General features: G+C 36.0%; 4 protein-coding genes and 2 pseudogenes across 5 annotated transcripts; 3 read left to right on the forward strand and 3 right to left on the reverse strand.

The window, feature by feature from the left end:
* Nucleotides 1-1,333, reverse strand: LOC18023358 (annotated as a pseudogene).
* A 2,299-nt stretch (nucleotides 1,334-3,632) lies between these two features.
* Nucleotides 3,633-6,130, reverse strand: LOC18023359 (DNA repair protein XRCC4). Its single transcript, XM_024159172.1, is given in 6 exon segments — nucleotides 3,633-3,726; nucleotides 3,728-3,843; nucleotides 3,978-4,100; nucleotides 5,551-5,557; nucleotides 5,726-5,812; nucleotides 6,108-6,130. Coding segments are annotated over 6 exon segments (450 nt in total).
* A 60-nt stretch (nucleotides 6,131-6,190) lies between these two features.
* LOC18023360 (putative F-box protein At3g23260) lies at nucleotides 6,191-7,357 on the forward strand. The gene has a single exon (XM_006406024.1). The coding sequence runs from the start codon at nucleotides 6,191-6,193 to the stop codon at nucleotides 7,355-7,357; it is 1,167 nt and encodes a 388-aa protein (XP_006406087.1).
* Nucleotides 7,358-7,847: 490 nt separating this feature from the next.
* LOC18023361 lies at nucleotides 7,848-8,648 on the forward strand (annotated as a pseudogene).
* A 2,978-nt stretch (nucleotides 8,649-11,626) lies between these two features.
* LOC18023363 (DNA repair protein XRCC4) lies at nucleotides 11,627-14,842 on the reverse strand. Its single transcript, XM_024159292.1, is given in 5 exon segments — nucleotides 11,627-12,007; nucleotides 12,142-12,264; nucleotides 12,479-12,604; nucleotides 12,949-13,091; nucleotides 13,178-14,842. Coding segments are annotated over 5 exon segments (750 nt in total). The 5' UTR covers nucleotides 13,320-14,842; the 3' UTR covers nucleotides 11,627-11,791.
* A 2,567-nt stretch (nucleotides 14,843-17,409) lies between these two features.
* LOC18023364 (protein WVD2-like 3) lies at nucleotides 17,410-20,061 on the forward strand. 2 transcript variants are annotated; one of them, XM_024159553.1, is made up of 7 exons: nucleotides 17,410-17,528; nucleotides 18,374-18,789; nucleotides 18,905-18,978; nucleotides 19,063-19,156; nucleotides 19,260-19,331; nucleotides 19,432-19,557; nucleotides 19,657-20,061. In XM_024159553.1, exons 1-7 carry the CDS (start codon nucleotides 17,525-17,527, stop codon nucleotides 19,831-19,833), a joined length of 963 nt encoding a protein of 320 aa, XP_024015321.1. In that variant the 5' UTR covers nucleotides 17,410-17,524; the 3' UTR covers nucleotides 19,834-20,061. The 2 variants fall into 2 exon arrangements, with proteins under 2 accessions (XP_024015321.1, XP_006406091.1); XM_006406028.2 differs by having other exon boundaries at nucleotides 19,432-19,542.
* The last annotated feature ends 4,271 nt before the right edge of the window (nucleotides 20,062-24,332 follow it).

Here is a 24,332-nt window from a genome sequence, read left to right on the forward strand (position 1 = left end):
CTAGTTTAGACTGAATATCGACATGAGCCACTCGTGTTTGTATGAAGCGAAGATATGTCCGATCACTAATCCACAAAACACACCTGGTACATATGCTATTGCAGCTGCTATCCAATTCAGCACTGGCTCTTCCTGTTCTGACGACAAAGATTCCTCGTGTTGCTGCGATGTAGGAACAGGGACATGGATCTCTCTACAAATTTCTTCAAGGCCATAGAGTCCAGGATTATCAATGAATGAAGAACATTTCTGAGTTTGAAACTGTGTGCTACGTGGCACCAAACCTTGTAGATGATTGTGTGACAAGTTGATGTTGGATAAAAACGAGAGGTTCCCTAGACCACGAGAAATTTCACCTGACAAGTTATTACGTGATAGGTCTAATGTCTCGAGATTTGTAATGTTCGCCAAGGATGATGGAATATTGCCTATGAATGTGTTGCCTGACAAGTTGAGAAGACGTAATCCATTCAATAAACCAATGGATCCAGGGACATCTCCGCAAAATCGGTTTCCAGAAAAATCAATGGCTTTAAATGCTTGAAAAATCCGAGCAAAATCAGTGTCTACTCCTTTGTATGCCAACTCGATCGAATCTTCATGTACATCATCCCCATGTAGTCTCTATAACTCAAAAATCTTGACATTCCAGGCCAATCGGCAAAATAGTCTTGTGGCAATGATCCAACGAAGTTGTTGTTTGATATGTCAATGATTCGTATACTTGGAAACCCTAAATAGGGAGAGGGGCTATACACTGGACCATAGAATTGATTTGATCGTAGCACAAGAACCCTTAAGTATTGCATAGATCCTAACCAAAATGGGAACGTGTCGTTGATCTTGTTTCCATTCACATTTAGAAGTTCCATATTCGTGCAACTGATCAAGGACTTTGGAAGGTTCCCCACCAGATTGTTGCGGCTGACATCAAGTGATCGTAATTTAGAGATATTGACCACGCATAAATCTGGTAGAAATCCACTTAAATTGTTGTTTCGAAGATTTAAATCTACAAGTGAAAGGGAATTCCCCTCAAACATTGAGGAATGGAGCCAGTGAAATGGTTGTTTGACAAATCCAACGACCATAAGTCTCCTAACTTGCAGATCCATTGGGGAAATGGTCCTTGGAGTGAATTTGAACCAAGATCCAACACATGTATGGATGCTAAATTGACAGTAACTTCCACTGAGTCGCCAAAGCTGATGAAAGAGTTATGAGAAAGTTTCACATACGACCACTTGGACGATCTCCACAGAAAATTTGGTACTTGACCTTTCCACTTATTGTAGGAAAGGTCAAGGGCACTCAGATTGAGTAATTTTGACATAGAACTAGGAATTTTTCCTATGAAATTGTTATGTCTAAGATCTAAAAAATGGAGATTGCGTAATTTCGATATAGACCTAAGGACCCTTCCTCGGAAATTGTTATGGCCAAGATTTAAAGAATAGAGATTGCATAATTTTGATATAGTTTCTGGGATTGGCCCATCAAACTTGTTGTAGCTAACATCTAACTCTCCAAGCGTAGATGTTGAAGAGGTATTCCCAAAATCAAGAGGTCCTTCGAATTGGTTTCGGTGTAAATCAATATAGCGTAACGAAGAACTCATGAGCAAGGATGAGGGAAAAGGTCCGAAAAATGAGTTTTCATTCCCTATGAATTGCTCCAAGTTGTGGAGTCGACTTAGGACAACAGAAAGTGACGATTTGAAGTTATTTGAGGAGAGTTAAAGTCTGGACAAGCTTGTCAAATTCGCTAATGCTATAACCCTACCAGAGAATTGATTTTCAGAGAGGTTTAATAGCGAAAGCTTCGTTAAGTTGGCAAATAAAATAGGAATATTACCTCTAAGATCATTACTCCTAAGGTTCAAGTGTCTTAGCTGGTTTAGATTACCGACTGAAGCCGGAACTTCACCTACTAAATGATTAAAGGAAAAATCAAGATATTTGAGATGAGAAAGATTTCTAATGAAGGAAGGAATCTCCCCTTGGAGATTGCATTGTGAAAGCACAAGGAAACGAAGATGTTGGAGTTTAAACAGACCACTGCTAAATTTCAAAGAGGTGTTGCCATTCGAAAAGCGATAGAGTTGTAGTGATATAACCTCTCCCAATGTAGCATCACACGTCACACCCCACCAAGAGCAACATTCGACACTCTTGTTCCATTCCTCGAAAATGTTCATATCCTTTTTTAGCTTTAAAAGAGCATCTCTTTGGTCGCGGCACAAAGACCGTGTAGAAGAAGGAAAGGTGGTCAGTAAGAAAGATAAGAAATAGATTGTAATAATACCACGAAAGCAATAAGATTGGCTTCGATTCATCACTTCTCTATATTTTCTTAGTTGGAAAAAGAAAAATTGTGTGTTGAATGGTTAAGTAATGTGACATGTCTGATTTGTTACTTCTCTTTATATCAGAACATTCTCTGTAAGGAGCTTGGCAAGTCTTCCACTATACTAAGGATGACTAAAGGAGGATAATGGTTAGTTAAACATGTGTTTAATGGGTTTAAAAAGTCAAGCCACTAAAGCTTTAGGAATAAAAAAAGTAAAGCCACTCCTCCATTTTTCTTTGTCCAATAATGCGTAAGGAATGGGTTTATACAATTAATCGGTCATCGGGTCATGTGGTGGACTCAACCGGTTTACATGAACCGGAAGGAATTCTTCAATAACTATCCTAATCAAACCAAACTGAACCATCAATTAGGTCCAGTAATACTCAAATTAAGCATTTAGACCATCTCCAATAGTCCCTCATTTTGAAGGAAAACATCAAAAAATGAGGGAAACTCTTCTCCAATGGTACATCATTTTGAGGGAAAAAATGAGTTTATGAACAGTATTACATCAAATTTGAGGGAACACTATTCATCCCCTCATTTCACTTTTTAGCTTTGTTTATTTGCAAAATGATCCTTATAGTTTTACATATATTTCATCTATATCTAAACAAAGTTTTAAACTTTTATTTACTATACAAATAAAATATTATTGTTTTTAAAACATAAAAATAAATAAATATTCATTAACTTTATAAATAAAAACGTGAAAAAATAATTTTTCTTTGTAATGTTATGTAATTTTCTTTATGCAATAAATGTTTTAATATAAATTAAGAATTTTGTTTGTTTAAATTTAATATTTTTTTAAAAATAATTGGGTATAATTTGTAAATTTAAAAATAGTGGGTGCTGTTTGTAATTAATAATAAAATAAGAAAAGAATATACTTAGAATATTCCTTTTTGAGGGAAAAAATGAGGGAGACTATTGGAGTAAAACTCTACCTCATTTTGAGTTTACTTCATTTTGAGGGAAAAAATGAGGAAAACCATTGGAGATGCTCTTAGTACCCTAATTACAACTTTAACGGTTAACAAGTTCAACGGGTTGACTGATCGGTTACTTAAACCGGGATTGACTTCCCAATTTCTTCAATTATTAGCCAAACAACGAAATTGAAGTTACGAATTTGATCTAGCAAAGACTCATCAAAAGGACCTTGAAATTTCACATCAGATTGTTTTTCTACCAATAAATGTTTCTTTGCCTAGCTATGAGCTTGACAAAACTTGCAATGTTACATATGACCTGAAATCTAAAGGCAGTGGCACCTCTTAGCTGAGCGCAGCTCTCTTCCGGCCATGAGCTTTGCTGCTTGTCGTTGCCTTCTTTGAGGCTTCTTCCTCGCGCTGCTCATTGTCACTTTTCTCTCTCAAAGCTTTCAGCTTTGTCTGTCGACTCTTCCTCTTCAACTGCTCTCTCTGAATCTTCTTTGTCCCTTAGTGCTCTGAGTTTTGCCTTCTTTGTGTTTAGCAAAGAAAGAAACTGCATCGACACAAAAAGAAACTAAGATCCTTTTGCAAATACTAATCTGCTCCAAAAAAGAAGCAATCAAGAGATTAGAATAGTCAATGATTCTAATTTAAGCAAGAAGAAAGCAAATATGAGATAATACATGCCTTTCCATAAGTTGCATCCTCAAACTCCGTTTTTTCGTGGCAGATTTTTTCACCTTGCGCTAGGCATTTCTCGGCTTCACTTTTCATCTTCTCAACGGATCTCGTCTTGTTCACAACTTTATCCTGTGGAGTATTATCAGGAAGTTTGTGTAAACACTTAAGTATTGAGAATCATAGTGCCATTTCTTCCAAAGACAAATCAAGAAGCCACATATAAGAAACATAGATCAAAGCACTTAGGTCTAATTCATCATATTCATATCCAAAAACAGAATGATATAAATCCTTCGCCAATTCAATATCAAACATCACACAAAATCCTCAAAAGTTGATCTAGGATCAGAAAAGACTCGGGCCACAGAAAAAGTAGGTGACCACCGTTGACCGGTGAAGATTCAAAAGATCCTAGAGTTTCGCAAGCATGAATCATGTTCTAAGCTCAAGTCAATGGAAATAAAGGGGAATAAATCCTTCGCCTTTTTATTATCAAACATCAAAACAAAAACCTCAAAAGTCAGAGCGTATAGCGTAGAGTCATACACTTAGGCCCTGTTCGTTTTTTGATCTAGATGCTGCATCTAGATTTTGCATATAGATCAGCATCTAGAAAACAACTAAGTTTTGCATCAAGATGCTACATCTAGATACTAAATTGTTCGTTTATGAATTTAGAAAAATAGTTGGATGCAAAATACATCAAATGAATAAAAAAAACATATTTTTGAATTAATATTTTTAATAAATGATGTTTTTATTAAATTAAGTTTTAAAAATATATGAATTTTTCTTTTTTTGCATTTTTTGTGGGAAATCATCATTTTATATATTTGACGGAAAATTTTTTTTACTGGAAATCGAGATTTTGCGTTTTTCGGCGAAAAACCGAGAGTTAAAATTTTTTGTGGGAAATCGAGATTTTGCGTTTTTCGGCGAAAAACCGAGAGTTTTCGTTTTTGGTGAAAAATCGAGATTTTGCGTTTTTTGGCGAGAAATCGAGATTTTGCGTTTTCAGCGAGAAACCAAAATTTTTCTTTTTTTGGCGAGAAATCGAGATTTTGCGTTTTTTGCGAGAAACAGAGATTTTTTCGTTTATGGCAGGAAATCAAGATTTTCGTTTTTGGCGAGAAATCGAAATTTTGCGTTTTTGACGAGAAACTGAGAGTGTTTTCGTTTTTGGTGGGAAATCGAGATTTTGCGTTTTTGGCGAAAAACCGAGAGTTTTCCTTTTTTGGCGAGAAATCGAGATTCTGCGTTTTTGGCGGAAAAATCGAGATTTTGCGTTTTTGGCAGGAAACCGAAAGTTTTGTTTTTGATGGAAAATTGAAATTTTGTGTTTTTGGGGAGAAACCGAGAGTTTTCATTTTTTGGTGGGAAATCGAGATCTGCGTTTTTGGCGGGAAATCGAGATTTTGCGTTTTTAGCAAAAAACTTAGATTTTTCGATTTCGGCGGAAAATCGAGATTTTGTGTTTTTACGGAAAATCGAGATTTTGCGTTTTCGGTGGGAAACGGAGAGTTTTTGTTTTTGTCGGAAAATCAAGATTTTGCGTTTTTGGAAAAAACTAGATGCAAACACTGCATCTGAACTCTCTATTTCTCAGCATCTAAAATATCTAGATATTTGAGATGCTAATCAATTTGCATCCAGATACTGCATCTGAACACAAATTTTTTTTTGAAAAACAAACAACATTTGGACATTTGCAGCTAGATGCAGCATCCAGATACAAAAACGAACATGGCCTTAACCTTATATTTGCCTCCATAAGAAAATCCAAGATCCCAACTGTGGTGTTCTTGCTGTCATGTGATGGTTTACATTCTTTGCTATCTCGGCTTCAACATTATTTACAATTATATAAATCCTCAACTACAAATTCATTCAAAACTTGACTAGCCAAAGAATGATCATCAAAATATCAGCGAGATGAGTGCAAATATTATTGATGTCTTTATTTATTTTGACGTTAGCTAAAATCCTTTTTGTTTTAGAAACTTTTGCAATATCATTGTATACGCATTATTAAATACTAATTAGTGCAAATATTAGTATTAAATTGTCTTTCTTGGCTCAAGTTTCAAAATAGGAAACCGACATATAATAGGGAAATTAGGTCTTTCTCGGATGTACGCTTTCCCTCCATCGCTCTCCATCGATCTCTCTCTCGTATTAAAGATATTTAATTTACAAAGTTATTTGATCACACTGTATGTATGGAGTCGAGAAGCCTTCCTATGGATTTAGCAGAGGAGATACTTTCTAGGGTTCCAGCTAAATCTGTAGCACGATTGCGATCCAAATGCAAAGGATGGAACGCTCTATTGAAAAGTAGGAGCTTTGTTGAGATGCACACTGCTAAAGCACCTAAGGAGGAGTCTTTGGTTATCATGTTGATTCATTCTAGGGTTTACTTAGTGAGGATCGCTTTCCGTGGAAATCACGACAAGAAGGTTGCTCCATCTGCTAAGGTTGCATCTCGATTATACCTAAAAGATCCCCTTTCTAATTCTTCACAAGCCGATATACGTAACGTATTTCACTGCGAGGGCTTATTCCTATGCACCACGGAGGACAATAGACTCGTGGTTTGGAATCCATGTTCAAGGGAAACCAAGTGGATTAAACCTAGAGACAGCTACAAGGAATTTGACTACTATGCTCTAGGTTACGACAACAAATCCTCTTGCAAGCAATACAAAATCTTGAGGGTGGATCGTCATCAAGTTATACCAATCAAGAATGAGTACGAGATTTATGACTTCACCTCTAATTCGTGGAGAGTTGTTGGTGTGGCTACTGATTGGTTTTTAGCACTATCTCGTCGTGGCATATCTGTGAAGTGGAATACTTATTGGGTTGCTACTCAAGCAGGGACGCCACATGCTGAGTATTTACTAAGTTTTGATTTTTCAACAGAGAGATTTCAAACTCTTCCTCTTCCTCATCGTTATACGAATGCGGTTTTATCAGCGATTGGCGAAGAGCAGCTTTGTCTGTTATGTACTAGTTTCAAATATTCGATGGAAACTCTTGAACTCGATTTCCAAGTATGGGTGGCAAATAGTACCGGATCAGTCTGGTCATGGAGCAAGTCGTCCCTAGTAGTGGATTATTATAGACCTATCATGTATTCTAATGGAATGAGTTTTTTGGTAGACGAGCATAACGAAGTTGTAATGTGTTTGAGAGATAACGACACGTTACACATCGCGTGCAAAGACATATACACAAACACACACATTGTGGGCGGTAATCTTGGTGGAGATTCTACATGCATATCATCATCTTGCTCAGTTCTTCTGAATTATGTTCCAAGTTTGGTTCAGATCCAACAAGGTGGTAGACGAAAAAGGAAAACACCAAGCACGTGTGACTTGTAATTGTCACACTAATCTATGCATATTATCTATCAGCGCATCGTTATACTTGATCGGCTGGAAAACTTCTAAATCACCACCAATAAGCCAGTTTCCAGATGGACTAATGTGCTCTTCCACATAAGGCAATCCAGGAGAAGTAGTTCCCCAAGTTCGAGCAATCCTTTTTTTCTTGTTGTATTTGTATATCTGTACACTGCAATTTCACAATCAGATGATTCATAAAAACTGTCAACCACTGCACAAATCAACAAAGCCAGCAAAAATTCATACACAAAAGAACAGTGATAATTCAATTTATGTCAAAGTTGTCTAATTCAATGCATCAAAGACTTTCTCTTTCAACACTTAAAACACTCAATGCATTGTTATCTCTTGAAGAAACCTTATAAAGCTACCACCATAGTTCTATTTCGATCTCAAATTAGAAGAATCTAAGCAATCTCACCAACAAAATTCTTCGATATACTACAATTACATATGGCCATTATCTATGTATGCACCTTCGTAGAGAACCAATGATGCCTCCTTGAGGGCTAACAATAGCAACATCCTTGGACGATCCAATCTGTTCTTTTGGTGTGATCATCAATAGCAAGAACAATAGGAAGAGACATGTTGACATGATACAACGCTCAATAATATTAAATAATAATAATCTAATCTATGAACTATTAATCAATTCTTAAAACATGCATTAAAAAGGTGCTTTTAAAGCCTAAAAACAGTATAAAGGGTTCCAACTAGGTTGTTGTTGAGCCTAATTGTCGAATCTCTGTAGACAGTATTTTGCCTTGTGCTCTGTTTTATCTATATGGGTTTGATCTGTTTCACCCACTGTGAGTCAAATCATGAGATGTGGATTCTGTTAACAGTTGTTCAGAGATGAAGCAAGAAGGCAACAACAATAACAAGAGGCCATACGAATCCCATAATGGGTTTGGCAACAACAGATCAGACGGAGGCCACATTTTGAGGCACTTCTTTGACGACTGGCCTCGTTCTGAAGCCGACAATAGTTCAAGCCCCATGAGCTCAGCCACTTGTCTCTCCATCTCCATGCCCGGAAACTCTTCCTCGGACGTCTCTCTGAAGCTGTCTAAAGGCAACGAAGAGGAAGCTAGGAGCAACAATGGGAGGGACCAGCAAATACATGAGCTGGTGGAGCGGAGGGTCCCATCACAACCACCACCACATGGGCGGACCGTTGGCCGAAGCCCTGAGATCTTCCTCATCGTCTTCCCCAACCAGTGTTCTCCATCAGCTCGGTGTCTCGACGCAAGCCTTTCATTGAACAGTGACACAGCATTGTGGTTTTCTTTACTGTTTTGTTTTGGGTTTTTATTCAAATTTTCGCTGTATAAAGAGGGGTGTCTTTTGTTACCATCTTCCCTTTTCCCTGTATCTGTTTCATTTCTCTGCAGATTTTCCTCTCAAAGATTTATCTTTTTGGAACTAAGTGTTCATATCACTAAGTAGAATCTGTGATGAAGCATATGAAGCTAGAGCAACTGTGGTAGTGCAGCGACTTTTATTAATATTATTTTAAAAATTATTATGATGCTGCAAGTGAAACTAAAGGAGAGGGAGATGAGGATAAATCTTGTAGTACAAAGAAGCTTACAGTACGCAAACTCGGACATTCTTCTCTTGCTCCTAAACATCCTCGGGCACAAGGCTTATGGGCACCAGAGAAGAATCTTCATTAACATCTACTGCAGCGTAAACTACAGCAGTTCTGCACGGCGCATAGACCATGAAGGAACAAGGCCTATCGTCGCCTGACTCGCAATCCCTTCTTCATCTTTCCCCTTCGTCAACGTCATCCTCACCGCTGTTACTAACTCCAATCGGAGTAACATCATCCATCAGCTCAGCCTCATCGCCCGCTGGATGGAATCTGCCTTTACCGGAGGATGACGAAGAAAATTGGAAGAACTTGGGAAGAGAGCATCGGTGTTCTTTTTTTTTCAATTGTTTTTTTTTTCTGGGCATAATACAATAAAATAGTTCATTTTTTCCAAATACCATCTCATGAGGTGGTATTTTGTGTCTAGTAAATTTTAACTAGAAATCATTTCTCAGTTTTTAAAAACTAACTTTGGTGTATTTTACTAATCCAAATTCTTGTTTTTCAATAAGGGGAGAAAATTATAAAAGGTTTTATAAATACTAGATACAATAACTTTGGATTTAAAACATGTTTTATAAATTCTAGATACAATAACCTTGGATTTAGAATAGTTTTTATAAATACTAGATCCAATAAAGGGAGATTTAGACAAATCCAAAAATTTTCCCAAATTCATGATCCAATAAGCCCCCTTATAAAAAGTCTATATTAAGTAAAGCAAAATACACACATAAAACAGAAAGAGAGACGAGAATTCTCCTTTGACTCTAATTTCTTCAAAGAGATTAAACTTTTTGTCTTGTTTTTCAAACATCTGATTGATATTAATATCGAACTCGGAATAAAGTAAGTGATCTGATATAAGCTCATATGGTTAATGTGAACTTTGGTTTCTCCGTTCTCTCTCCACCCTTTCATGGTGATGGAGATCTGCATGTACTCCGATTTGATCGAAATACTCCCTTCTTTGGGCTTCATACTCTCTGCCTCACTTCAAAGTTTGCTTTCTAGTGTTCCTGGAGCTTTTCTCTTCTTCTTTTCTTTTCACCAAACCCCTCTATTGCATCTCATCTTCATCAAGTTCATCCCCTTCCTCTGTAATTGTCTACCCACTCCCGTCCTCTCTAATTTCGATACCATGTCAAAGGATCTCGATGAAGCACCATTCGAATTGCCAGATCTCCCGGTGTTCAAGTCTAGCATGTGGAAAATCTTCAGTCTAGTTGGTTGTTTCTTGCCTCCTAGGCGAGGATCATCTTCCACCAACATCATCTCTTCATCATCGTCAGAGTCAGCTTCCCCCTATTCCAATCAACGCAAGATCGCCAATAAACGTAAATCCAAGGTTGGTGTAAGCCGCTTCTCCAAGTCCAAAGTCTGTCATGTGGTCCCATCCGAGGGACCTTTGGTTCATTGAAACCAGTGACGCTCGGTTTCTAGTCTCCGGAATTTTGCTCTTCATCGGCTCCGGAGTTCTTCGGGATAATGTTGTCTTTTTTTTAAGTAGCTTTCTAGTTCTTCTTCCTTTGCTTGTGCATTTGCTTGTGCCTTGCTTAAGCAGTTTATACTACGAACAATATAGAGGAGAAAGTAACATTCGTACCTCAAAGACTGAAAAGTAACTACATATATAGTCGTAACTATAGTATATAAACCACTATTGGAGCAATGAAAATAATTAAAAATGAAGAAATTAGTGTTTATTTTTTGTGGATCTGTTTTCTTACAACTATAGCATACCTATGATCCCATTTGGTTTTGGTATATGAAAAGCATGCATAGGCATTCGGTTTTGGTATGAAATAATTCTTAACGAAATTTCTACTGTTGGACAAAATTAGAGCATGATTGTTTTACTAAATGAGTACAGAGATTAAATCCCCCAAATTTATTTAATCTAAAAAATAGTTATGTAAGAAAAAAAAAGTTGTTTACTTATTCATGTAACAAGTTTATCGATATATGAAAAAGTTTGTTATTGACTTATTCATGTAACAAGTAATAGTTATGTAGACTTTCTTCCCCTAAGATTCAAAACTCAAGATTCTTGACTTTTCTCTCTAACGATTTCTTCTCTCTCTCACGGTGCTCTCACTGTCCTTCCCCACGGAGATTCAATTTTATGGTTGCTTCCAACTCACTAATCCTCTGTAAAAAAAACAAACACACTTGTTAAAAGTTTTCTTTGTTAAAAAAAAAAAAAAAAAAACACAAAATTTTCTTCTTGCCTTGCATTTGCCAAGAAGTTGTTGCATCAACTCCTTTCTCACAATAGTGTTAATTGTGTTGAAATCTGACTTCAAAGCCATGTCTTCCAGTTGAGGCAAGCCAGCCAAAAAAATTCTGATAGTGTTCATTTCAAGCAGGTTTTGGAAGCACGCATGATATTGAAGGAGGTCCATGGCAGAAACTGAGTTTGGAACTTTGGATGATGCTTGCACTGGAAGATCAGATCCATAAAGTCATTGGAAAAATTTTTCCCATCATATTTAAAAGAAATATATGACTTGTAATCAATCCCCTGCACCAGTTCCAGAGCCAAGACACCAAAGTCCCAGATGGGAGAACCTGAACCCTAGGAAGCTAATTAATACTTCAACGCTCTGATACCATATTAGTCTAAAAGAGAACACGAAAAAGATGAAGTTGGGAAAAGTTTGTTATTTGTTTCTTATCTCTTCTGTTACCAGGAAATGCTCTTATATAGAGCTTCTATTAACCGGTTTACATCAAACCGGATTTACAATCTAATATTGTCTTATACAAACCAAAAGATGTTTCACTTTTCAAGGCTATGGAAGCTCTTAGCTGAGCGCAGCTCTCTTCCGGCCTCGGGCTTTGTTGCGTGTTGTCGTTGCCTTCTTTGAGGCTTCTTCCTCGCGCTGCTCATTGTCACTTCTTTCACTTTCAAAGCTTTCAGCTTTGTCTGTCGACTCTTCCTCTTCTACTGCTCTCTCTGAATCTTCTTTGTCCCTTAGTGCTCTGAGTTTTGCCTTCTTTGTGTTTAGCAAGGAAAGAAACTGCATCGACACAAAAAGGAACTAAGATCAATGCTAAACACGACAATATCTTCACTGTCCTTAAAAAAAAGATGCAATTAAGAGATTAGAAACGCCAACGATTCTAGTTTAAGCAAAAAAGATTATATACATGCCTTTGCATAAGTTGCATTTTCAAACTCCGTTTTTTCGTTGCAGAGTTTTTCACCTTGCGATAGGCATTTCTCGGCTTCACTTGTCATCTCCTCAAAAGAACTCGTCTTGTTCACAACTTCTTCCTGTTGAATATTATCAAGACATTTGGGTTAACACTAAGTATTGAGATCATGCCATTTCTTCCAAAGACATAGAAAAATACCAAATAAAGTAAACATAGATCAAAGCAATTAAGGTCTAATTCATCATATTCACTTCCGAAACAGGGAATGGTATAAATCCTCGCATTTCATTACCAAACATCAAAACCAAAACTCAAAAGTCAGAGTCATACACTTAGCTTATATTTGCCTCCATAAGAAAATCCAAGATCCCAACTGTGATCTTCTTGCTGTCATGTGATGGTTTACATTTCCACCGCCATTCGAGTTTAGTCCCTTCCTTCTCAAACGTCCAAGAGAGCTGCAACCAAACCAAAATCAGAGGCAACAACCAAAGTCTTCAGCTTACTAAAACATTAAGAAACAATTTCTTCATCAAACAAGATCCAATGACAAAGGAATATAGAGCTCATGTTTTCGATCAACAAGTTCCAACTATACTTTGATAATTCCGAAACTGAATGCTTTTTTCCTAGGCTTAAACTATCAAAAGAGAAACATTCCAATATTCATTCTTTGCTATCTCTGCTTCAACATTGTTTACAATTATGATTCATCAACTACAAATTCATTCAAAACTTCACTAACCAAAGAATGATCATCAAAAGCATCAGCGAGAGAGTAAACAAGAAGCAGCGAACTAACCCGTTTACATCCCTCAAGGGCATCGGAGAAACCATAGACAGAATCAGGTTGCTGAAACCCTAAGTACTGTTCGGCGAGCTTTAGATACTCCGACACCGGCTGGTCCCATTGAGCTGCTCGATCCACCACCTCCTCCTCAGTCGCTACAATCCCGATTATAACCAGAAATCAAAATCCAAATACCTAAGAGACCTAATAGCAGTTGGAAATTAGGGGTTTTTCCTAATACCATTGCAAATCCAAGAGGAGGAGCCATCGGTGACGGAGATATCGAAACGAGAATGGTACCAAGTGCCTTTGACGAAAATTGGATCGGCGCCGGAGATTTCAAGCCGGAGACATGTGTGCTTCGTTCTCTCCGATTCAACCATTGCTTTCAATTAATCGCCGACGATGATTTGGTGTTTACTCCGTCATAACAGTCACTGTCATTCGATATTATTTTGTTCTGATTACGTGGATGCTGAGTCAGCCTCGGTATTTTTTTTCTAAAAAACACAATATGAAAGTCTTTGTATCCACTCGTTTACTTAGAGCATGATTATTGTTAACTACTTTTTTGAGTTTTTAGCATTATTTTAAAATTTGTTTTACGCTAAGTAATATTTGTAAGAAACCCATCATTATTGCTAACTACTTTTTTGGGTTTCTTAAAAAAAATAATATAATAATTTTTTAATTAAAATAAATAAATTATTTGATTATTACATATTTAACACAAAAACAACACAAATATACATTTGAAAGAGGTAAAAAGAAGAAGAGAATCACAAACCGAGAACAAGAAGCAAAGAGAAGATGTTTAAAAAGAGAAGAAACACCGGCTTTAAAAAAAACCCACAAAGCAACATTGATGAAGGAAATCAAAGGAACATTGAAGGAAGAAAAGCAAAAACGTTTTCCAGCATTCAAGCACATTTATTATCCTAAACCAACCATTACTCTACACTAAAGCAAAAAAAGATATATTGAGATGGCATATATCTAAAGCATTCAACCAGTTTATTCAACCATTACTAATTTACTCAACCACTCCATATCTTACACAGAATCCGCATTTATCTAACTAGGCATTAATTATCATCCACCAGACTTGAAGACTAATCTTAACAGCTTCTTTAGGTTTTAAAAGCTTTGTTACGAGCAAAGAGAAGAAGAACAACTGGAGATAGATCTTTGAAGTAAGCTGAATCTGCAAAAATCATTAACCATTTACCATTCACAATATACAGAGAACCATTAACCATATACCATTCAAAAACCATTTACCATTCAACAGATAGATCATTCACTTAAGCTAAAAGAGATAGACACAATATACCGATCATATCAAGACATAGAAACATATATATCATGAGCCATTTAGATCATGAACCAGTAACGATCATTCTCCATTAACTTAAGCTAAAAAGGATAGAAAGACATAGATCATGTAACGGTTTACAGATCATGAACCATTAACCGTTTACAGATCAAGAACCATTTACCATTTACAACTCATCAAATCCAAACACATCATCATTCAGAAAACATCATAAATTCAGCGATCCTTAAACTAATTCAGAAAATATATAGAAACTACATGCAAAATGGAGAGATCATGAAACTCTGATGAAGATTTACAAACTAAATAATCGATCCATAAACTAATTTGCATTTCTGATCCATGCAAATCCAGGACAGAAACAGAATCAAAATCAACAAACATATAAGAACAATATGAAGGAGAGAATCGCTTATCTGTGAACTCGATGGAGGAAACGAGGAAGCATCTGTAGATCGGCGCAGGAGAAGACGACCATCGCGCCGGAGAAGATGACCATCGCGCCGGAGAAGACGACCATCGACGCGGGAGATGACGATTGAAATGAGAAATTGTGCTACCGAAAATGAATTTGGTCGAAGGAGATAAATGGTCGACCAAAATGTAAACCCAAAAAAAAAATTTTCTCTCAAGATTTTTAACCAATGATGTGGTGCCACCTAGTAAGTAGATTCGATCTTTGTGGTGACCAAATAAGGATCGATCTCTCTCCTTGTGGACCTTTTTGATTTAATTTTGAGAATTAAAGCCCTAAAAAACTCAATAAGGACCCAGCAATAATCATGGCCTTAGAATCTTGGCAAAAGAAACTCGAAAGAATACTTAGTTTTGCAAATATATGTCTTTCCTAACATCATGGTTTATTTTTCACATAGAAAATTTGTATATATATCCTATTTTTTAAAAACATTATAGTGGTTATGTTATAAACCTGATCGATTGTGTAGTATTTAACTTGATGCTATATATAAAAAATGAAAAATCAATCTATATGTTACATTGATCCTAGAGATCTATACTCTTAATTGTTGGAAACTGTTAATGCACATGAACGTTAAGTTATTTTCATATTATTTTAGTTCTAATACGTCGTGATGTCACGTAACTTTTTTGTATGTTTCTCAGTGGTGGAAGCAGTTAGATTGGAAGGGGGTTAATTGACCCATATGAAATCCAAATATATATATATATATATTAGTACTTTTTGAAAAAAAAAATGTGAAATGTTAAAAATTTAGTCTAATAACTTCTGTAAAATTTACTCAAAATACATTGTAAATTAAAACTGACTCTTGTAATTTGGCTAGTTTCGCCACTGATGTCTCTGAATCTTAATCATCACAATAGTTGATATTACTACATATAACCTTTGCCGTATCTAGTGCTACTAACAAATGTGTCCTAGTTTGTAGTATAGTCAGGAAAGACTTGTATATGTTTATGCTTATGTTTCACTTGTGGCTTGGAAAAATTTATACAAATATTTTGAAAATGCGAAATTGTGGTCTTAAATACACGGATGGAAGAAATGTCGATTCTACAAAGACAAATATTAAACCGTCAAACCCGTAAGAGTAAGATTAATCATTTGTTATATAACTTGGACGTGTATATACATTTTCCAAACTTAATATATTATATATTTAAGTCAAATTATTTTTTTTTTCTGTAACCTTCTTTAGGAATTATTAATTATGGTTTGGCTATAGACAAATGGGACCGACCCACTTATTTGTTGGATAGTCTTTCTTTTACTCCACTCACCGCATACCTCTATCACACACAGCTCAATCCACGTTTTCTTGTAAATTTCCCTATATAACCTTGAAGATCGAGGTTGACCCTTATATAAACAAGGACATGTCAGGAATATTCAACATAATAAGATGCTTATCTTAAAATTAAATTAATAAACAAGGGTGGTGGGAAGGGTTTTTCAATAAGGGTTTAGGTGTGGGATAATCAAAATCAAAGAGCAATAAATACGATTGGATGCAATGCCAATAAGGATGTTATGTCTTTTCTATAATCACTTTATTTTCTTTTTTATATATTTGTTTAATTTATCGATTGATTCCTTGCTAAGTCCATATCATTTGTCTAAACCAACAAAATAATGTGTATGAAATCGTCTGTAGTTTATATGATGCTTGTTGAAGTGCGTTGTAACTCTGTTTGTTTTTTGGTGATGTATTTTTGTATGAAACATAATTGTAAGTAAACAAAATATAACAGATGTATTTTGACTACTTGCACAAAAATACTTTAGTTGTTTGTAGCCATACTTTTTTTTTTTTGACGGCAGCCAAACTTAAATTGGAGTTTGGAGATAATTATAGTTTGATATCTTGTCCCTTTGTGCTATCTTAATGATTGTCTGATTATATTCAATATAGTTCGCATATATAAAACTGCATAATTGCCCAAAAAACTTGCCCCACGCTGGCCTGAAAGCTAAGCTGAATTCAATTAAAAAATTACGTTTAGAAACCAAATCGCTGTAGTTTTGTTTAGTGATTTGGTGATGCTTTATGTTGGTGAAGACTCTAGTTTACAAATCATTTTACCCCTCAAAATATAAATGGATGATAATGAATCTACAAATTAATCAAATGAGTATATATACAAGTAAACCAATTTGATAAATCATATAAATAATCGTGAAACATGACCAATTAAAACATATAATAAAAGAAATTTTGCTTACGAGTAAAAAAAGAAAAAGGTTAACTGGAGTATTACATGTATTATGGCCTTACACTAATGATTAGTGTAATCCAAATATCGTAAAATTAACTGATAGAAAGTATATATATTCAATGTTATCGTTGGAGTTTGCTACTAAAAAGAGGTCAAACAATCATTCAAAGATGCAAAAACATCAACATGTGTACGATTTCGTGTTTTATTTACCAACCCACCATATAATTAATAAAAATAATCAATATTTATCCAACAAATTATTAGTAAGGAAGTCTATAAAATGAATAATTCTATAGTAAACCAAAGTTTTTTGGTTAAAAATAAATAAATGCTAATAGTGCAGCACTAAGAGACGGTGTCAAGTAACGGCGTTAGCACCGACGAGCAAAGGAGATGGTATAAAATACACACCAACAACATAACTTGCTAAGTATCATCATCAATTCATCATCATCAAAATTCTCACAAGTCAGAAACCAAACACACAGAAGAGAGAGAGAGAGAGAGAGAAACAGCGGATACAAATTTCTATCGACTGTCACGAGAACAATGGGTGAGCAAAACAATCCTTCTACTTCGATTTCATCTATGTGTTTGATCGCGTTTTTCCTTATTTGCTGGTTCAGAATTTCGGTTTGAGATTTCGGCGTTTGTTGATTGTGATTGATGATCGTAGTTTCATATAGAGGTCACTTCTTCGTCTGAGAATCCTCTACGTCTCTCTACATTTCATTTTTTAGAACTTGTTTTGTTTCGATTCCGAGAAAATTTTGGAAAAAATTCGCTCTGGTTAGCTTCAAAATGAACGAAACTTGAGGTTTTTTTAGCTGCATGCATGTTCATTTTTGGTTGAATGCAGGAAGTATTGGCTTATTTAGCAACTAAAATTTGAGTTACTTGATTATTGTTAAATTTGATTTTCATTATCTGTGTTTGGTTAATTAAATTTAGTTGTGACAAAGAAAGTCCCAAAGTTTGGTCCAAGCCATGATGAACAAAGTATCTTTTCTTCGTTGATCCTTGTCCCTTGACTATGCAAAAAGATTTGATCGAGTGTATAGTATAATTTATCTTTTAGAGAAATTGAAAGTTGATTGATAATTATTATATTTCTATGCTTGATTACGCTTTAGATCAATACTATAATGTTTTCCTTTAAAAACAAAAGCTGTATTCGTCTTTGAGGCCCCACGTTTTGGTTAGCCTAATTGCTTTTTAAAAGAATAATGTAGAAAGGTTAGTTGAATTCTTGGTCATCATTTCTAACTAAGCATACTTTAGCTATTATACTAATCAAGAAAATCGAGTTGTATATATATTGTCTGTGGTATTGTTTATTCCATTGAGTATACCAAATATATCATATTGAATCACATTAATTGTTTGGTTTTGTGGCAGATATCTGTATGGACAAGGAGCCAGATGGTGTGGTGGTCTATGCAAACGGTGATTCGTGTAATCTAAACCAAGAAAATGTTTCTGTATTGCCTCCCTTAGATTCAGAGTCATGTGATGAAGCTAATGGAAACACAGAACACCTATTCACAGAAGAAAACGCCACAGAAGTAAAAGAATACGACGTTAAAGAATGTACCAATGAAATTCCAGTTACTAAGCCATTGGAAGATGGCAACATCGATATAGCTGCGTTGGCAAAGGATGCTAAAGCTGTAAATAAGTCGGTGTTGCCTGCGAAACACGGTTCAAAATCGGGTCGTGGGAGTAACAAAATAAGGAGCACTGTTCCACAACCCTTTGCTTTAGCTACTGAGAAGCGTGCTTCATCTAGTAAAGTGCAAAATCAGGCGACAAAGGTCAGGAGTTTAATGCTATTATATATATTACCAACTTGTTCTAAAACATTCATGATAACATGAAGAATCTTGATTTGTCTAACTAAAATGCCTATGAATTCTCTTGTGACTGAAGGTACCTAGGAAACCATTGCAGCCAAAAAACAAGAAGCTTTCTGATGAGGAAGATTCTTGCTCTGTTGCTTCTTAGTATGTTGCCTTACTTATCAAGATTCATTATTTTTTCAATTTATAGTTATCTAACCATTTTGCTCTTGAACATGTTGTTGACAGTGCCACGTCGGCTGCAAAGTCTTCTAAATCAAGAACCATTGTCATCGCAGCTCCTTCGTTTCGATCCACTGAACGTGCAGAGAAGCGGAAGGAGGTCACATAATTTTCTTTTTCTTTACTCTTATCTACCTACCATTTCACTCTTAAGAAGTTTTTGATTCATAGTGCGTTGGCTTTGCTTGATTGTTGTTGTTCAGTTCTATACAAAATTGGAGGAGAAACACCAAGCCATGGAGGCCGAGAAAACGCAGAGTGAAGCGAGGAACAAGGTTTCATGCTCTAATCCTTTTAAGGTTAAATTTTATTAACTAAAAATGCTTAAAATGTTACTGATATATACTTTTCTCCCTCGGAACTTTCAATCTAAAGGAAGAAAACGATGCAGCGTTAAGGAAGTTAAGAAAGAGTTTAATGTTCAAAGCAAACCCAATGCCAAACTTTTACCATGAAGGGCCTCCTCCAAAGGTTGAACTTAAGAAGGTACTAACACACAAGGTTGTCTACAATTTCACTACAAACATTCATTGTACTAACTCACAAGGTTGTCTAATTTTCAAGTTGTTAACTTTTCTTTATGTTTCTGTACAAACACAGCCTCCTCCAACTCGAGCAAAGTCACCAAAACTAGGACGCAGAGCAAAAGGAGCTTCGAGGCGGCATGAAACTCGAAAGCCACTAGTGATATCTAAAGAAGACTTTGATGATGAAACCACACAGAACTCTGACCAGATAAACCGAAATTTGGAACCGGAGACCGCTTTTGCATGCTAAAGAGAACAGAGTGTTATGTGTTCAATTGTGAGAATGTGTGTGGTGGATGCTTGTGTTTTTTTTTTATATTTAACTTATTATTTGAAGTGTAAATGTGTGTAATTTAATGTAATTTATGTTGTGTTTATGAATGTGTGTACACATAGAAGTAAGAATCTTTCATGTTTGGATTGTTATAACGAATCTTTTGTTCATAATCATTTGTAAGACTCGAAGCGGACTTTTACCTACCGTTGGTCGTGAGAAACACCATAATAGCACATTGTTTTATTTTAAATAAGGAAGTTGTTTGATCAAAGCTGTCATTATAGGTGAGAAGTTGGTGAATCAAATGAACTGTTTATTCGTTAATCATTGTTTAGTTGTTTGATAATGTTATCAAGTAATATGTTGCAACTTGCAAAGTACAGTAGATTAAACATAAAAAATGTGAAAAGAAAAAAGATTGTCAATTTGTCTTCTAAAGGGTCGACCAAAAAGAAAAAGAAATAAAAAAATCGCTGAATTCTTATGTACCCAGTGATTGTATATCGCACAATTGAGGTTTCATGATGGATTGGGCCTAATATTAATGGGCCTATATGAGCCACATTTAAAGAGATAAGGCGTTAATATGTGGCGCAACGCTGGTGACTGAAGCACTGAAAAAAGTCTTGAAGATCTTCCCAATTTCCAACACAGACAGAACAATTTTGTACCAAAACCGTTACAGTCATTATCCAAAATTCCCACGTGTTCTTATGTCATGATTTCTCTTCCCCTGCACGTGAATCTCACCTTCTCTTTATTTTCTTTTCCTTTTTCTTTTTTAACTTCTGCATTTATTTATTAGGATGATGAACATATATAAACAAAATGTAAATCTGAGCTTATTACAGATGGTATAAAAGGATGAAAATTACTGTAAAGTTTTAACTCTAATTTTTCTTTTTCTTATTTTCTCATTTTTTCTGTAAATTTCATAATCTTATATAATGTTTATTTTATTTTACTTTTGTTATTGTCATTGACAAAACGGAATTTCTTGTTGAAAAAATGTATCATCCAAATAAGCAATCAAATGTTGAATGTAATAAATATTGGTTATTGATTTTTTTTCTTTAACCCATTTTTTTTATAATAACTTCAAAGAAATGGGTTAAAAAAAGGGAAAAATGTTATAAAAACCCTGAACTTTTAAAAACTGGCTATTTTAACCATGAATTGTGATTGCGGCCATTAAAACCTGAAGTTTGTCGTTGACTATTAAAATAATCCTGAACTTTGGTTGATTTCGCGGATTCAACACTGTCGTTAAACGCATAGACGGAATCGTTAACATCCGTCTAACCATGCCGTTAATGATAAAACGACGTCGGGATGTTTAATTAAAAACCCCCAAATTGTCTAACCCTAATTCGATTTTACCCTAAATCGATTGAAAGAAAAATCCTAATTCTCTCATTCTGTCTTCAATTCTCTCTTGTCTCTTTGATTCTATCGTTCTTTAATCTTGTCTTGCCCTAATGGCTCCTCGTAGAAAGAAGAAAACGAAGAAGAGGGGTGCAGAGAGTGCTTCAATCCGTGAAGGAGAAACAGAGAGTGCTTCAAATCCGAATCACGCTGGAGCGTTAGTGGTGGTCCGCGAATCCTCATCTGTCTGTCCTCCATCACGGCGGAGAAGAAGAAGAAGAAGAAGAAGAAGAAGAAGAAGACTGTCAGCATGACGATGAAGATGACTGCCAAGTAGGTGGTGATACTGATTGTGAAGATATTAATGATTCAGATGAAGATAATGGAGAGGGTAATGGAGAAACTGGTTTAGTAGTTAGGGGAGATGTAAACATCAACATTGCAGATAAGATTCCAGATCCTCTCTCATCTGATGACGAAGCCGAGAGGAACGATGATAAAGACAGAGCAGTTCCAGAGCGTAGAGAAAATCCTGATGATCCAGAGATGTTGATTCAGTATGAGAAAACTTATAACTCTGCTGCAGATTTTAAGCTTGCATTATTGACGTACTCGCTTAAGACAAGGTATGATATTAAGTTGTACAAGTCTGAGAGTACTAGGGTCGCTGCTAAGTGTTGTTACATTGATAGTGTAACAAAAGTTGAATGTCCTTGGAAAGTTTACGCTTCTTATGAGAAGAAGAAACATAAGCTGCAGGTGAAGACCTATATCAATGAGCACACTTGTGTTAGGTCTGGTTATCGAAAATGTTGAAGGTTTCTGCTATAGCTACGTTGTATGAAGAAAGATTGAGGCTGAATCCAAAGATAACAAAAATCACAATGGCTGAGGAGATTAAGCGAGAATACAACTTGGAAGTGACTCCAGATCAGTGTGCTAAAGCAAAGACAAAAGTTCTGAGGGCTAGAAAAGCAAGTAATGAATCTCATTTTGCTCAGATATGGGATTATCAGGCCGAGGTCTTGAAGAAGAACCAAAATTCTGAATTTGATATTGAGACTATCCTGGGACCAACCATTGGCAGCAAACAAAGGTTCTTTCGGCTCTACATTTGTTTTAAGTCACAAAAGGAATCTTGGAAACAAACCTGTAGACCCATTATAGGGTTAGAAGGTGCTTTTCTAAAATGGGATATAAAGGGTCATCTTCTAGCTGCAGTAGGAAGAGATGGAGATAATAGGATAGTGCCTATTGCATGGGCTGTGGTAGAAATTGAAAACGATGATAACTGGGATTGGTTTGTCAAAAAGCTATGTCATAGTCTCGGACTTCAAGGTGGTAGCAGTGTAACCATCATTTCAGATAAACAAATAGTAAGTATTTGAGATGGTTTGTTTTGTTTGCATGTTTGAAACACTGAATTTTTTTAATATGTATTGACTTTGAATTCTTTTACAGGGTCTAGTCAAGGCTATTCATAATGTACTTCCAGAGGCTGAGCATCGACAGTGTGCTAGACACATAATGGAGAACTGGAGGAAGAAAAATCATGACCAAGAACTTCAATGCATCTTCTGGAAGATAGCATAGGAGAGTACACTGACCATAGGGAGGAATTGAGGAAGTACAATCCTCACGCTCATGTATCTCTGCAAGATACTAATCCGCAAACTTGGTCTAGAGCGTTCTTCAGAATTGGAAGTTGCTGCAATGACGTTCTCAATAATCTTAGTGAGTCTTTCAATAGGACTATAAGACAAGCAAGAAGAAAACCTTTGCTAGATATGCTGGAGGACATCAGGAGACAATGCATGGTCAGAAATGCAAAGAGGTTTGTGGTTGCTGATCGGTTGAAAACAAGGTTCACAAAGAGAACTCACGCTGAGATTGAGAAGGTGATAGATGGGTCACGACATTGAAAAAGATACATGGCCAGAAACAACCTCCATGAGATAGAGCTGTTTGGTGTGAACTACTTTGTTGATATGAATAACAGAACCTGTGGTTGTAGGAAGTGGCAGATGATTGGAATTCCTTGTAGTCATGCTGCATGTGTTATAATAGGGAAAAAACAGAAGATTGAAGATTATGTGGTAGGGTATTACACAAGAGAGAAGTGGAGACAAACTTACATGGATGGTATCAAGCCTGTTAAAGGAGCACCATTGTGGCCAAGGTTGAATAGATTGCCTGTCTTGCCACCACCATGGCGAAAAGGAAATCCAGGAAGGCCACCAAACTATGCAAGGAGAAAAGCAAGAAATGAATCATCATCATCCTCAAATAAGAGCAAGATGTCAAGAAAAAATAGAGTGATGACATGCTCTAACTGCCACCAAGAAGGCCACAACAAGCAAGGCTGCAAGAATGCAACTGTTCTGCTCCCACCAAAGAGACCAAGAGGTCGACCAAAGAAAAATTTGGTTAGTGTCTTATTCTCTCTCTCGGTTGCTGTTGTTTACTATGGTTTGTGAAAAAAATTGGTTAGTGTCTTTTTGCTGTTAAGAACATGTGTTTGTGTGTGTTTGATTGAAATAGGAATCGGAGGCTAGCTTATCACAACCTCTCGGATCACAACATCAAGGATCACAACCTCTCGGATCACAAGGACAAGAAGGATCACAACCTCTCGGATCACAACCAATCGGATCTCAAGCTCAACCTCTCGGATCACAACGTGGCTAGCTTGTTCTCTCTCTCGGTTTATGTGTATGACTCTTAGTGTTTTAGTCTCTCTCTCGGTTTATGTTTATGACTCTTAGTGTTTTAGTCTCTCTCTCTCGGTTGCTTTTGTTTTTGATGGTACTATGAATGTGCTCTTGTCAAAACGCTTTGTTGATGTTTTTTGGTTTATCATACTCTTGGACAAGGTTATTATGCTATGTCTTTGTTTTGTTACTCTTTGTCTTAGACCAAACTTTGTTTCATTACAAAAGAAAACAATGACAAAAGCCACAAAACATACAAAGACACAAACCATACAATGACACAAACCATACAAAGACACAAAGCTAAACCATACAAAGACTCTAAGACGCAAAGACAAATCAAAGATACAAAGAGAAAGACACAAAGACAAAGCAAAGACACAAAGAGAAAGCAAA

The sequence above is a fragment of the Eutrema salsugineum genome, unplaced genomic scaffold (genome assembly GCF_000478725.1).
Source record: "Eutrema salsugineum unplaced genomic scaffold, Eutsalg1_0 scaffold_13, whole genome shotgun sequence".
Lineage (NCBI taxonomy): Eukaryota > Viridiplantae > Streptophyta > Magnoliopsida > Brassicales > Brassicaceae > Eutrema > Eutrema salsugineum.

Excerpts from the sequence above, each read along its gene's own strand:
- LOC18023360 (XM_006406024.1), top strand. The coding sequence starts at position 6,191 with ATGGAGTCGAGAAGCCTTCCTATGGATTTAGCAGAGGAGATACTTTCT.
- LOC18023364 (XM_024159553.1), top strand. Across the intron at positions 18,979-19,062 it reads TCTTGCTCTGTTGCTTCTTA|TGCCACGTCGGCTGCAAAGT; the intron begins GTATGTTGCCTT and ends TGTTGTTGACAG. Across the intron at positions 19,332-19,431 it reads AGAGTGAAGCGAGGAACAAG|GAAGAAAACGATGCAGCGTT; the intron begins GTTTCATGCTCT and ends TTCAATCTAAAG.